Source organism: Magallana gigas, chromosome 10 (assembly GCF_963853765.1).
Source record: "Magallana gigas chromosome 10, xbMagGiga1.1, whole genome shotgun sequence".
In the NCBI taxonomy this organism is placed as follows: Eukaryota; Metazoa; Mollusca; class Bivalvia; order Ostreida; family Ostreidae; genus Magallana; species Magallana gigas.
The window spans coordinates 16,451,313-16,466,042 of record NC_088862.1 but is presented as its reverse complement, the minus strand read 5'-3'; the positions used below and the strand labels follow the sequence as shown (position 1 = coordinate 16,466,042).

At 33.8% G+C, this 14,730-nt stretch overlaps 1 protein-coding gene across 1 annotated transcript; it reads left to right on the top strand.

The window, feature by feature from the left end:
- The first annotated feature begins 1,788 nt into the window (after window positions 1-1,788).
- On the top strand, window positions 1,789-14,323 carry LOC105317877 (receptor-type guanylate cyclase gcy-7). Its single transcript, XM_066073825.1, has 7 exons — window positions 1,789-1,919; window positions 4,027-4,217; window positions 7,530-8,953; window positions 9,973-10,193; window positions 10,720-10,818; window positions 13,279-13,370; window positions 14,115-14,323. Exons 3-7 carry the CDS (start codon window positions 7,563-7,565, stop codon window positions 14,235-14,237), a joined length of 1,926 nt encoding a protein of 641 aa, XP_065929897.1. The 5' UTR covers window positions 1,789-1,919; window positions 4,027-4,217; window positions 7,530-7,562; the 3' UTR covers window positions 14,238-14,323.
- The last annotated feature ends 407 nt before the right edge of the window (window positions 14,324-14,730 follow it).

Below are 14,730 nucleotides of genomic sequence, written 5' to 3'. Positions count from 1 at the left end.
TAATTTAGCTTCATTGTCATCTAAAAATGAAATAGAAGAAAAATAATCGTTCAGAACTTCAGCCTTTTCTGCATTGAAATAAGCTATCGATTGTTCACCCGTTTTCAAGGTAAATTGCAATGGAGGAATTTCAGTAGACATTTTAATATTAAAAACGTTCTTTAATAATCTCCAATAGAGTTTTGGATTATTCTTACTTGAATCTAATAAGCTGAGTTCCAAATTATTATAGTAACTATTAATGGCATACTTTTTCATATTGTTTACTTTATGGCGTGATTTTTTAAACTTTTGCATATCTAGAGCGTTATTTGATTTCATTGCAATTTTCCTTAAACGATTTCGTAAACTTATTTCTTTACGTAAAGCTGAGTCGAACCATGGTTTATCCTTTGGTCGTATAGTTATTAATTTTTCTGGAATGGATTCCCTATTATGAGAAAAAGATGTATGTGAAAAATTAACCGTAGCATTATGTACATTATCGGTCCTCATTATTAATGTTTCCCAGTCGGTATTGGTAATAAGAGAATTAAGTTTGTCAAAATCAGCATTTTTATACAGCCAAACTTTGCGCTTGTAAGCGCAGTTAAGATTTAAATTAGTTTTGACACAAACATATGTAGCTTTGTGGTCACCAACGGAATGATCCACGTTTAATACACCCGACTCAAAAACTGGGATGTCACGTGTTACTAAAATTGGGTCGATGAGTGTGCTCGTGTTTTGTGTGACTCTTGTCGGTTCGGTGATTGTGTTTTCTAAAAAGTGGCTAGAGAGTAAATCAAGGACTGAGTGAGTGTGTGGGATATTTAGAAAATCAACATTTAGATCACAAACTAAAATAATTTTATCAGAATCATCAGATGCTTTTTCCGTGGACCAGGATAAATTTCTCCAAAAGGTATTATCGCTATTTGGGGGCCGATATGTACAACAAAGCAAAATATTGCAGGTAGGGTCACTTATTTTAATCCATATACACTCAATGTTTGTTGGTTCTAGATCAGTACGTCTTTTCACTCGTAATGAGTTTGATACATATATGATAATGCCACCACCAAAACTGTTCCTGTCTTTGCGAAAAATTGTATTAAAACCATCAATAAGCAAATTTTGGTCTGTAATGCATGAGTCTAAGTGAGATTCTGTAAAACATAAAACATCAAAATCTGTAACCAAACTCAATAAACTATCGGTAGAATGCTTGCAAATCAACTCAAGTCTAATGTTCAGATTACTTGAATTGATTGCAAATCATGACATGTAAACTGTAGATAAGAGCTTTTTAAAAACTATCTTTTAAATCAAACGACAGATTGCTCTAATTACTCCAAGGTACCCAAATATCAATGAGAGTCCTTGGGTGCCATTTTGCTTTTCAATACGATGCTCTTTTCCGTTACATCGATTCGCTCGTTCGGCAAGACCGCTTATGTAACTGCTAATACAACTGATTACTTTGAAACTCGGGCATATTTTTTTATGTCACGGGAAATTCCAGGTTTTTTTTATATAACCGAGATATCTTGATGCCACTCATTTACTAGTGTGAAAATCAATATAATGCTATAAAAAGTTATGATTTAAAGATTACAGAGCTAATCATGGAAACTTATTACATTAATTTTCTTGCTTATTACGTCATAAACTTATTACGTTAATTTTCTTGCTTATTACGTCATAAACTGATCACGTTAATCTTCTTACTTTCAAGATAAGTCTTTTTATTGATGGGTTCCCGATGTCATCCGAATACATTTCAGTACATAAATCGATATTAACCTAACTCTAAAATATGACTTTTCAAAGGACAAAGTCTTGCTAAAACTAGAACTAAGCACGTTTTTAAAACAATAAATTGCTTTATTTGGCGATTCATCATGTTCAGGCGGGAAATGAAGGTAGTGACAATGCAGGTAAAAACGTTTTACTTTTTAGATTAGTAAAGATTTCGACCGATCGATAATCTGGTTCGAACAGGACAAATTAGATTTCAGTCCTGTCAGTTTCTACAGATTTCCGTAAAAAAAATCGAGGGGATGTAAATATTTGCTTACAAGACTACACATCCTTCGCCAATAATGAATCATTTATTTATCATATGTTATAAATTTTTGTTTTTCAATTTCAATTTTTCTTCATTGTTCCTAGAATTATGTCACGTGTTTATTATGTAACGTGTGTTTTTATTGATAACTTACTTCCTTTGATCCGTCACTGATATGAAGTTGGGGTAAATTCAGTGTTCAGAGAGTAGCAGCTGGTTTGAAATAATATTCAACCCATAAACTTGTATTAGTATCACCGCGTCCTTTTATCTTGAGTTCTTTTTTTTTTTTTTTTTTTTTTTGCTTCTATAGAAAAGCAAGACATTTGATAAAACCGTACTTGAAAACAAAGATATCGGCTGAGTGAAAATTTAATAAAAACCAGTATCGAAGAAAAAAAAACTTCTCTCGACTTTACAGATTAGCAGCATGATCAGAAACCAAAAAGATAGCTTTGATTTTATTCTGTTGATAGAATTTCGCCAAATTGAACTGTGCATTTTTTTTTCATTTTTGTAATTTTAAGGTCGTACGGGACGTATTATATTTATCGAAATAAAAAATAAAATCAAGATAACATTGATTTTAAGGTAGTTTCTTTCCCAAAATTTTCATCTGACAGCGTAGCGCAGTGGGTTAGATGGTTCACTACTGATCTGTAAGTCATGAGTTTGAATCCCGCGTGAGATTTTAATATTTTTACCTTGCCAAAAATTTTTAAAACGTATTTTTTTGTTGTTAGATAATGTTAATTTGAAAACTCTAGTCCGGTGAAAGTATTTTAATTATAATGTACTTTAATCCACATTAATATCGACAACTTAAAGGGGCATGGTCACGATTTTGATCAAATTCTATTTTTATGATTTCATTATTTACAATGCTTTGGAAATGCATTTCTAATGATCAAATAAAATTTGAGAGTCATTCGTAGAGTTATAAGCAAGATACAGGGCTCACAATTCTTTGTCATGTAAACAAGGCTCGTGCCCTGTTTTTATTTACATAGGTTCAATATACCAGTAAAAATCCTTTTTCCAGCTATTTGTCTTTTTATTTGTTTTAAGCATTGATAAACAGTCTTAACGTTTAAACATTCGTTTTGGGATTAAAACTGAAATTATTACTTCAACGTTCAAAATGTAAACAAACGCTTTGTTTACATAGCGAAGAATTTCAAGCTCTGTAACTCGCTTATAACTCAACAAATGACAATCAAATTTCGGTTGCCTATTAAAATGCCTTTCTGAAGCATTGTTAATATTAAAATCGGACAAACAATTTTTAACCAAAATCGTGACCATGCCCCTTCAACTGAGGGGCGGGATTTTAGGGTCATCTATACTACTATATTTTAAATGATAACCTTTTGTTCGTTTGGTTATTTATTTTTATACATTTATATATATTCATTCATTATTCGTTCATTGGTTGTTGAAGATACACATTTCTTTTTTCTTTTTGGGGTTTTTTTGTATAATCTATAACAATATTTATAAGATTATACCTGTACATGTACGTAAATTTTTATACAGATGTATTCAAACAATGAAAAAAAAGCTTAATTTGAGTTTTATGATGTCAAAAATAAATGTTTGATAAACATTGCAACATAATCTTTTCATTCAATAATGATAAATCAACAAAACATGGATGTACCTTAATAGTAATAAATGTACAAAGAATCGACTGTGGGAGATTTTAACTTGACAGATACATGTTTGAGTATTAGTCTCTCTCTCTCTCTCTCTCTCTCTCTCTCTCTCTCTCTCTCTCTCTCTCTCTCTCTCTCTCTCTCTCTCTCTTTTTTTCTCTCTCTCTCTCTCTCTCTTTTTTTTCTCTCTCTCTCTCAAATGCCAAGTTAACGCAAGTTACTCTTCATATTGTTTGAATTTAATTTATCACAAACCTTTAAAAATGGGGGAGTGATTATTACATATCAGATCTCATTCTACCTACATGCATATATATACAGTATCTACATACGCTGATTAGACCGGACATAAGAAGATCTTTTTCAAAACTAGCGACATGCAAAAAATCGATGAATTCATCACAGATGGGAAAATGAAAAAAAAAAATACCACCGTGAAGACTAAGTCCTATAATACCACATTCTAGCGGATTCACGGTAAGGACTTGTAGTAGAGCAGTGAGATTTACCAGGTAAGAATGTAATTAATTAGTATTTAAGGATTATAGTTTGTATAAGTACCTTTTCCCGTCTCAGAAGATAATGAGAATGTAAAGATTGTATATTTGGCAGCAGAATTCAATTAAGGTGTTCAATATAAAAAGCGACCCTATTCTGTACTTAACTAATTAATGATTTGATACTGGTTATCTTGGCATCATTTTGAAGGTATGATGAAAAAAATACTCCACCTGAGGAATTTTCAAAATGTTTATTTTTGTCTAATTGATTAACATACTGTATGGGCGGCGCATTATTAATAATATAAAACTTGCTCATGTTTTTTTTTAACTTTACTGCAAAATTCACACAAATTTCAAATTTTGCTCTCATGTTTTCAAGCGTTTATGACTGGCATCATTGAAAGTATTAAAGAGAACACTTAAATTATAAATTTTTAAAAGATTTGAGCAAGTCTAGATGATTTTTTTAGTTATTGTAAAATAAAATAATTTAGAAAATTGGTTTATTAAATCTTTTTTTTATGATCTGAAATAAATAGGGCTCATTTACTGCTCTTATTTTGAAGAAAAAAGATGAAATTTTCTTCTTTTTTTCATAAAGGGGAAATAATTCTTTATGAAAAGGGTTTATGTGCAAATATTTACACTTGCAAATGTTTTCCCATATATATATAACACTATTTGCGCAATCCGCTGTTATTCCTGCATAACATCGTTATGGGTCAAGAGGTCAAAGTAGCGCATGAATAATCTAGGTCACTACTTTTTCCATGTGCTCAAACTCACCGACTTGAACTTGTTCTAGATCTGAAACACACCTTATTAGATATCGTAATGAAAACATGATTTAGGCATGAAAAAATAATCGTATCTGTATTTTGTTATACGAAGTTTTATTCATTCATTTACATTAATTTGGGGGGGATAAATGATTCATTTTAGATAACACGCGTTAGGCCTGTAAACAGAATAATGTTTATGTATCGACATCGTAACGAGGCGTTCTTGAAAATTACAATCGCAATTTTTCAAAGGAGTTAATTCAGTTAAAATTCATTTCTGACTTTATTACACACCTGCATCAAAATTGCAAACGCAATATCACAGACCTTTCGTGTTTAGGCCCATTCAAGGATCACGGTCAAATTTAACTCTCTGTGCTTATCTGTCAGTTTTGTTCCGTAAAAAGAACTTCGAAGTTAAAATTGCTTTCCTCTATGATGTCGGAGAAAATCCTTATGCTCTTGAATCAGATTCTGCGAGAGTTTCCCCTGAAAATGCCTAGTAAGTAGACTCTAACTCAACATTCAATCAATCGCTTTGTTTTCAAATTTCGAACCCCTCTGCGACTTCAGATCGGAACTTTGATGGAAGGTTTGTTCCAATCCTTCGGGTATTAGAATTATTAAAAGAAGTATTCGAATTTTGGTTGAAAATTCTTAAAATCAATTCACTTTTCCCATGAGAAAGTTTCCAGTTGGAAATAATTTCATAAAGATCAATGTCCCTCATGACAGTTGACCATTACCCGGGTGCAAAATTGCCACCTTGCATTTAATTAAGCACGATAATTAATTATCTGGCGCAGTGTTCATACATGTATAAAGATTATAAATATTTTTGAACCGTTCCATTTTCATTTAGAATGTTTTCGGTGATTTCATTTACAGTGGGCGCTTTCTAACTATCTATCGGAAAGGACAAATTGATAAACTATTCTACTTATCAATTTCATCTGGAATTAGAAAATTGTTTGTTTTTAAATTGTGCAGGTAATTTTTTTTTTCAAATATTTCAAATATTTATTTCTAATCCCTAATCACTCCTTATAAATGTTACGTTCGAAATTCCGCCACCATATTTGAGTGATTACAGTAATACTGTGATTTTACTTCGATGGTTGTGGCCATTTTTTAAACAGTATTGATATCTTTAAATCAAAAATCATCTTGAAATCAACCATATTACCGCCCTCAAATATATGGAATTTTTCTTCATAAAATAATAGTCAATAGCTAAACAAATCATATCTTAAAATTTTAGGTAGATATGATGATCAATTTGTGGATCATCCAGCTTCCTCTTAAAAAAAAAAGGAGAAAAATGATATACACTATCAAGATGCGTACAGTGTAATTTTATCTATTCATCATTGGACAAAAACACCAAAATACCCACGCTGTGAATGATTATTAGAAAAGACTCTGAAATTACATATACATTTTCTTGACGCGTAATTCTCTCAATTCGCCATGGGGCAAAAACAACGAAATACCCCACACTGTGGATAATTATAAGAACTAACCCTTATATAGACACATATTAACGTTCATAGCTCTTGAATATTACTCTTTATCAAATGAGAACCGTTGTAATAAAATATAACTAATGTTACATGTAATTTACTACACCTCAGGTGTACAATAGATCGCCAGTGCAATAATCCTCATATTTACGCGTATGATAATTGAACCTGCATGCTTCTTTCCTTTAATGATATCTCCCATTATAATTACTTGTCATACGATGAACAAAAATCTTTTATAATTGTGTTGTACTCTTAAAATGACTCTGTGTAAAATATAATTAATATCCAAAGTCATTGTTTGTGACAAGCGAACGGCTGGAGATGGAAAGGATTGGGAGGACGCGATGGTTTTTACCATTTTTAGACTGTATCGATCTCCTTTAGAGAAAGAGTTATATAAACATAGAGGAAAGTATCCAAATTTACAAGTGTAAATGTATGGACTTTTTCTTTTGTAGATAATAGTTTATAGTTAAATAAATGATGTCTTAAAATTTTAGGTAGATCTGATAGTTTCTAGTATATTTGTTGACCTGCCAAGACTCCTTTAATCAAAAATACATCAGATGAATGTGCATATTCTATACACGTCTGTTTTGTTAGTTTACTTAGCTCTATTTCCTTATCAAAGAAAAACATCTAAAGAGGACCAACAACTTATATAGATGAACAGAAAATTGCTTTCTATTTGAGAAAATTGATCTCTGAGTTTTAGAAATATTAATATTTAGAGTGGTATATATATATGTAGAATTCAGTCTGTCAAGGAAGCTGGCTGGACAACTAAGTAGCATTCAGATCTACCTTATAAAACCTATTTTTGATTGTTGAAGCCATACATTATTATTAAATCAAGATGAATATAGCGTTAAAATTTGGACGTTTTACTTTATCTCTGTACAGAACTGATTTTTCTAAGGTGATCAACATATAATCAAAATGTGGCTAAAACAATTCGGCTTTCTTTCAACGGTAGGAAAAACAGTGCTATATTGTTGATTTTTCTCTCACAGGTTCTGAAAAAAAAAATCAAAACTGAAGCAACAATGAGGAGTAACGTTATTTATCCGGATTCCCTGGACGAAACAAAGTCCATGGGCTCGTACCTATCCCATGAGTCCTTGCGGGATTTTCAGGAAATTGTCCGGAACAACGCCAGAGAATCCTCATTCCACAGGGTATTAAAATACTGGAAAATGATTTTGATAATTCTAATTCCAGTCCTAGCTCTTCTGTATCTTACTACTAACAGTCTCCTGAAGGCTTCTGAAGTTAAAAAATCGACTGTTAGCGCAATTACGGAAGTCACGAGCGCTAAGAAGTTAGCGAATTTAATTCAGATGTTACAACGAGAAAGGGGTATTTCGGCCACGTTTCTGAGCGCCAACGGAAACAGAAGTCAAGCATCGGACGCAATGTTTGCTGCGAGAGAAAATACGGACTTGGCCTTTGTTGATGTGCAAGAGCATGGTAATACTGTCGACATGAATGGGACTCCATACACCATGTTAATGCTCAGAGAAAGCGTGTACTTCGCGCGAGAAAGGATAGGCAATGATTCCGTTCTTGTCGAAGATCATTTAAACTTCTATACGGATTTGAATAATATATTGATGAATTCTATGTTCGGAGACATAAATATTTCCAAAGATCAAAACTACTTTGTTGACATCGTTGCGTTCTCGTCTATTTTAAGATGGACAGATATTATTGGACTCTTGCGTGCTCGAATAGCTTTCCAGTACGCGACTTGCGACTTCGATACCAAGACGCTTCAGAATTATATGTTCCTTTCGGGTCAGGCTGTTGCGTACAAGATAGTTTTTACTTCTTACAGCAGTCTGATGAAGGATGCATTCTCAAAACAAGAGCAAAGCACCGAGGAATACCTGAACGAAGTCAAGAACTCGGCTTGGGATGATTTATTTAGAAAGCACTGCGTGTCTTTGTCAAAAGAAGATCGATTGTCATTAGGATTGCTGTGGTTTAAAAACATTACAAAATTCATCGATTTTGCTTTCGGTGTGAAACAACGGCAGTCGGAAATCCTAACTACCAAGATGCTCAAACGGAAGTCTCAGGCAGCGTATGATTTCAATCTATACCTCTCGGTGCAGATCGTCGCCACCATTTTGTGTTTCGTTCTGACCACGTGGTACATCATCTGCATCGATAAACTGACGTTTAAAATTGCCAAGCACGCACTGACAATTAAATCTCAGAGCCGTGAGCTTTTGGTGGAGAAGCGACTGTCTGAGAAACTACTATTCCAGATGCTACCCAGGAACATAGCAACCACACTGAAAGAAACGGGCGAGGTTACAGCCGAGTGTTTCCAGGAAGTGACGATTTTGTTCAGCGACATTGTCAACTTCACAGAGATGGGGTCCAGAAGTACCCCGATGCAGATCATTGATTTGCTTAATGATTTATATGGGTACGTCTCGATTTCTACTTTTTTGAGGTGGGATAGCTTTGAAATAAAAAAAAAAGAGAAAACAAAAATGTTTTAATGTAATTCTACTTTGCAGAAAATTGGCAAAACAAAAGAAATTAAATGAGATTCCCACATATTAAATTTTCATACCACCCAAATGTTCATTCGTGCTAATTAAACATTTTCATATTATCATTTTATGTTGATGGTTAAGGTCATTTGTCCTGTTCTCTTTCAACTCATAGATTTGAGTCATCAGCAATGTTCCTTGTGTGAACAAGCATATAATTTGAACTGGTTTAGTAAAACTATGTCGACATTTATTCGTTTTTATTCTTTTGGTTTCAAAATGCAAGAATCTTATGATAAACAGATGAGCTGACTTTCATTTATATACAAACTGCTGTTTAGAACAACGGCTTCAAAGAACATTTTAATGTTGTCCAAAGATGTAGAAAGAGGAGGGAAAAGGGGGGAGGGTAATTTTGGTTTTCAAATGGCAAACCCCAAGTGATTAAGTGCAAAGAGAGGAATGTACCACAGTATATTATAGTATTGATCAGACCCAACTTTACCCCAACTAAACCATAGGTTTACTTTCGCGGTTTACTTTGGATTATTCTGGGTTTACTAGAGCAGACCTAGAGGAAACCAAATGAAAACCAAGAGAGAACACAGAGAGTAAACCCAATTAAAAGTAGACCCCTGAAAGCAGACGTTACATGTGTATTCGGAATATACATGGGTCAGGAATTACAGGCAGCAAGATGGTAAGATAAAAGACGGGTCTACTTCTTACTTAATTCAGCGCGTTAAGTGGACCCCAAAAGCAAAACCCAAGTAAACCCAAGGTAAACCTCGATTGGATCAAAAGTAAATCCTGAGTGGACGCAAATGTTTAAAAAAAAACGAACCCAGAGTAAACCCCAAGTAAACGCCAAAAGTAAACCCGGGGTATAGTTGGGGTCTACTCTGGTGCTAGGTTGGCTCTGATCGGTACTGATGTGTTTGTGTTGTAGTCTGTTCGATGACCATATCGAAAAGTACGACGTCTACAAAGTGGAAACCATTGGAGATGCTTACATGGTGGCCAGTGGAGTTCCGGTTCTGAATGGAAATGCGCATGCATCCCACATCTGCAATCTTGCCCTTGACCTTCAACAATTGATGAAAGAGTATCGTGTTCCAGGGTCATTCCAAAGAAAAGAAGAAGTGAAGATAAGGATCGGCATTCATTCAGGTGAACAGTTAATTATACTGTAAACCAACTATTTTTCGCGACCATTTTATTTTGCCATTTACCGGAGATAAACTTGTTCGCGATGACAATTTTTCGGGACTTTGATATAACACTCGTACAACAACGACAAAGTCGAAGCGAAAAATATTCGCGACGAAAAGGTTGTCGTGAATCTCGTAAAAAAATTCTTGCACGCAATTATAATATGGTTTACATTATGTCTCCACTTCATAATGATGTAACTCGAATACTTGACCTTAAATTGAAACAAATGAAGAAATTTTGTTTTTAAAAATGGTGTGTTTAATCACAATATTTTAACTGAACTAAACTTATGTGAATAATACAAAGAAAGGGTTTTTTTTTTTATTTAATTAGGGAAACGTTCGCAAGATTCCTATGATATTTTCCTTTCAATGGATATTTAATTAAGATATTGAAACCAACATCACATATTTCTTTTAAGATCAACAGCACACAGCTGTACACTAACCTGTCATTGTGTTATTGACCATTTTGTTTCAAGGTCCCTGTGTCGCAGGAATCGTCGGCCGGAAGATGCCGCGGTATTGCCTTTTTGGGGACACCGTTAACACCGCCTCTAGAATGGAATCCACAGGTCAAGGTCAGTACTTTTCTTTTGCAAGAAAAAGAAAATTCCGAAATTCCAAAATTTTAATTTGCATGTATATTTAACATTGGTCTTATCCAGACGCCTGTGTTATAACAACCATGCTACAAGGACTAGTCGCCATCGAGAAATATTTGTGATGACAAAGTGAACCTCGTTAAAAAATTCCTACAAGCGAATAAAAGTTTATGTACAGTATATATACAAGTTAATACCACAGAAATCGAACAACTGTTGCGTTAATAAATACTGTATGCAGGGAAATATTTGCCACTGTTTTACTTTCGCACCTTTCGCGGGTGGTTTTAAGACTGAGTGAACTGAAAAGTGGCAGAGTTTTTTCACTCTCTTTTACACAACTGTGTCAGTTCGAATTTAAGACGGAATGAAAATTTTCACAAGTGTAGAAGGGCGAAAAGAACACTCAGCGAAAATAACGCTGGAAACAGTTCTTTTTCTCGCCCCGTGCTACTTTTTAAACCCACTTCTAATGCATATACCCTAAAGAAAACAACTCCTTAAATCAAAGTGCGTTAATGTCCATGGTTTGATAGCTGGTCGATATATGCCATTCACATTTAGGGTTCAGCCAATTCATTTCTTTGTCTTTTTATGAGGTTTTATTAATTTCTAATCGGGATTTATTTCTTTGGTCAGAATAGGTATGGTACATTAGGACCCGATTTTGCTTTAGAAAACAAATTAAGTTCTCGGTGATATATTGTAATAAAAACATATTAACATATCACGATACTAAAAATCATATTTATTAGTTTAACGCTATGTATTATTCTATTTTAAGTCCAAAGAAATATAATTAGCACCAGGGACAGACTAAACAAAAAAGTATTATGCCTACGAAAACAAATTAATTTTTCTATTATCTGCCGACGTCATTGCGTGAGTTTATCTCACCGCTACATGTAGTTAATCACTTGAAAGCGAGAATAATTGTTAATCTTAACTGCGGTTGTTTCAGTATTCGTGGGCATTCATTTTTCGTGGGTTAAATAAACATCACAGGTTCACGTATTCCTAAGTCCGTGGATAATGATCCCATCAAGACAATGTGTAATTTATAAATTTACACTTTGGTCGCGTATCAATGTTGTCGCAAAACAAGATTATTTATAGGACGTCGACATTATTAGTGGCGATTCTTTCATTATGTTTGATTTACGGAAGTCATTCATCAAAAAAAAAATTGAGATAAAATTGAATATACAACAATGTTATCCCGAAGGTCTCATCAGCGATTGAATTCGTAAAGCCAAGAAATACGATAGATCGGAATTATTAGGCAGTAAACATCGGGAAAAAAACCAGTGATATTATTCCATATATGCATACCTTTAATCCAAAAAATCAGAACATAACTACAATAATTCATCAACTAAATAACACCCTCATTAACGGCCAATCCACGAAAGAAAATTTACAAAGATGTGAAACTCATTAACAGCAGACGTCAGCCTAATATTTATACGAATATTGTGCACCTCCCATTTTGAAAACAAACACATGGTTACTAAGTTTAGAAACCCACGGTGCGGGACCTGTGACCATATTACAGAGGGATCTTAGTACAACCTATCGGAAAACAATTTATCATAAAGACGGACATGTCGTGTGACCAAAAAAGTGTTATATGTAATAACATTTCCAGGTTGCTACGAGTACTTTATTGGCGAAACGAAAAATATACACTGAATGTGGATATACAGTAAAACAAGGTTATAGCGAATACGCTTATAATGAATTGACGCTTACAGCGAAGTGAATTTCATTTCCGCGTGACTTAATAACAAGTTGTAAACTTGACGGATATAACAAATTACGCTTATAACGAAGTAATATTGCCCATCCCAGGGACTTCGATATAACCGTGGTTTATTGTATTCAATATTAATTAATTAATCTCAATTTCTTAGGAATGTCCTCAGTAAATCAAGGATATTGGAAGAATCTTCACCAGTTAGATCAAGGTCCTGTAAATTAACTTTATTTTGCGGCGACATTGATTCGCGACAAAATTGTAGATTACTATGGAATCATTTAAATTCATGGGAGTCACCTTTCGTGGATTGTGGGTTTTTTGCTTAATTGTGGGAATGTAATTTTGTGGATGCGTCGGGTTTCAGTTTTAGTAAGAAAACGTTTTCTTTCAAAAATCTTTTGTGGAGGATTTGAATTCGCGGAAGAGGGCTATCCATGAATGCCACGAAAATTTAGCCATTAAGAATTCTAATGATTCCACAATGTCTGGAATAGAAATACCAGAGACTTTTGATGTCTGGCTCGCGGCGAAAAACATTAGCGATAACGAGGCTATCGTGATCCTTTTCAAAATTCTCGCGAGCGATCCAAAGTTGGGTAAACGTAAGTCCTAACTGGCAATCGAACCAATACTCTGAAGTTTGGTTCATCAACTCTTTCTTTGATCTCTTTTCACAGGCGGACGTATTCATTTGAGCTCAGACACGTACAAGCTTATCAAACAGACAGGGATATTTACGACAGTGCTTAGAGGTGTTGTTACGGTCAAGGTAATCTATGTCTTTCAGCCAATTACATGCAAAGCTGCAATTATCCCCAAAAATACGACCTAGAATTTTCCACGCCGCTTTCAACAAAGTATTATTTTCTCCTTGTCGATACAATAAGCCCACACATTTTAAATGTTAGATGTTCGCGAAAAAAAACCCAATTTTTTTAAACTCAGAAAGTATGAGGGGTATTTTTAAAGGGACTTGGAAACGATTTGAGCTCAAATTTTTCAAACTTTATTTTTTCAATTTTATGTCTAGAATTTTCAATATGGATGTTTTAATGCTTTGACAAAATTTGAAAGTCAAATATCGAGTTACAAGCAAGTTACAGAGAATCAAATTCTATGTTTTGTAAACAAAGCTCGAGTTCTTTTATTGTTTACATATGTGTTGTATTGGTATGAAATTAAATTTAATGTTGCTTTTTTTGTTGATAACATTATTAATGAACATATTGATTTGGTTTATCTTAATTTCGCAAATTATTTTGTCAAAAAAATTGTAATTTCTGTACTTAGCATAATTTGTAAACAAATATAAGACTCGAGCTTTGTTTACATACCAACAACTTCTTCCCCCTGGTTCTCGCTTGTAACAAGACTTCTAGCATTCAAAATTTTGTGAATCATTCAAAATACAAAAAAAAAGACCTATTATATACATAAAAATCAAAAATAAAATTTTCATATGCAATCGTGTTTAGGTCCCTTTAATATATAATTGATTTTTTTCTTGAAACAGGGAAAGGGTGAGATGACGACATACTGGCTTATTTCTTCCTGTCAGAGCTCTCAGGTGAAAATCCGCGAAATAGTGCAGGCTGAAAATAGCAGTAAAACGCGTGGAGGAGTACAGTTTATATAGACAGACACACTGTCTCTTTGTTAAGGCAATTGATAATGGAGCAAGGTTTACACATTTTAATGATATTGTACCAATAAAATGAATTGAAAAAAGGAATAAGAATTTTTTAAGATGTTACTGAAACAGGTAACTTAAAGTGACAGGTACCGAAAGACGACTGAAAGGTTTCTGATACGTATCTGACATGTGACTGAAAGGTTACTTATAGGTAACAGACAGGTTACTAAAAGGTAACTGACATGTGACTGAAAGGTGTTTGAAAGGTAACTGACAGGTTACTAAAAGGTAACTGGCATGTGACGGAAAGGTGTTTGAAAGGTAACTGACAGTTGATTGACAGATACCAAACATGTGACTGAAAGATCATTGATTGGTAACTGAAAGTTGAAAGGTAACTAACAGGTAATTTTGACTGAGTGGCATACCTCTGTCATTTTGTCAAATCTTCCAGTTTCACGTAACATTTAGTTGACTAAATGGCAGTTGTTCATTC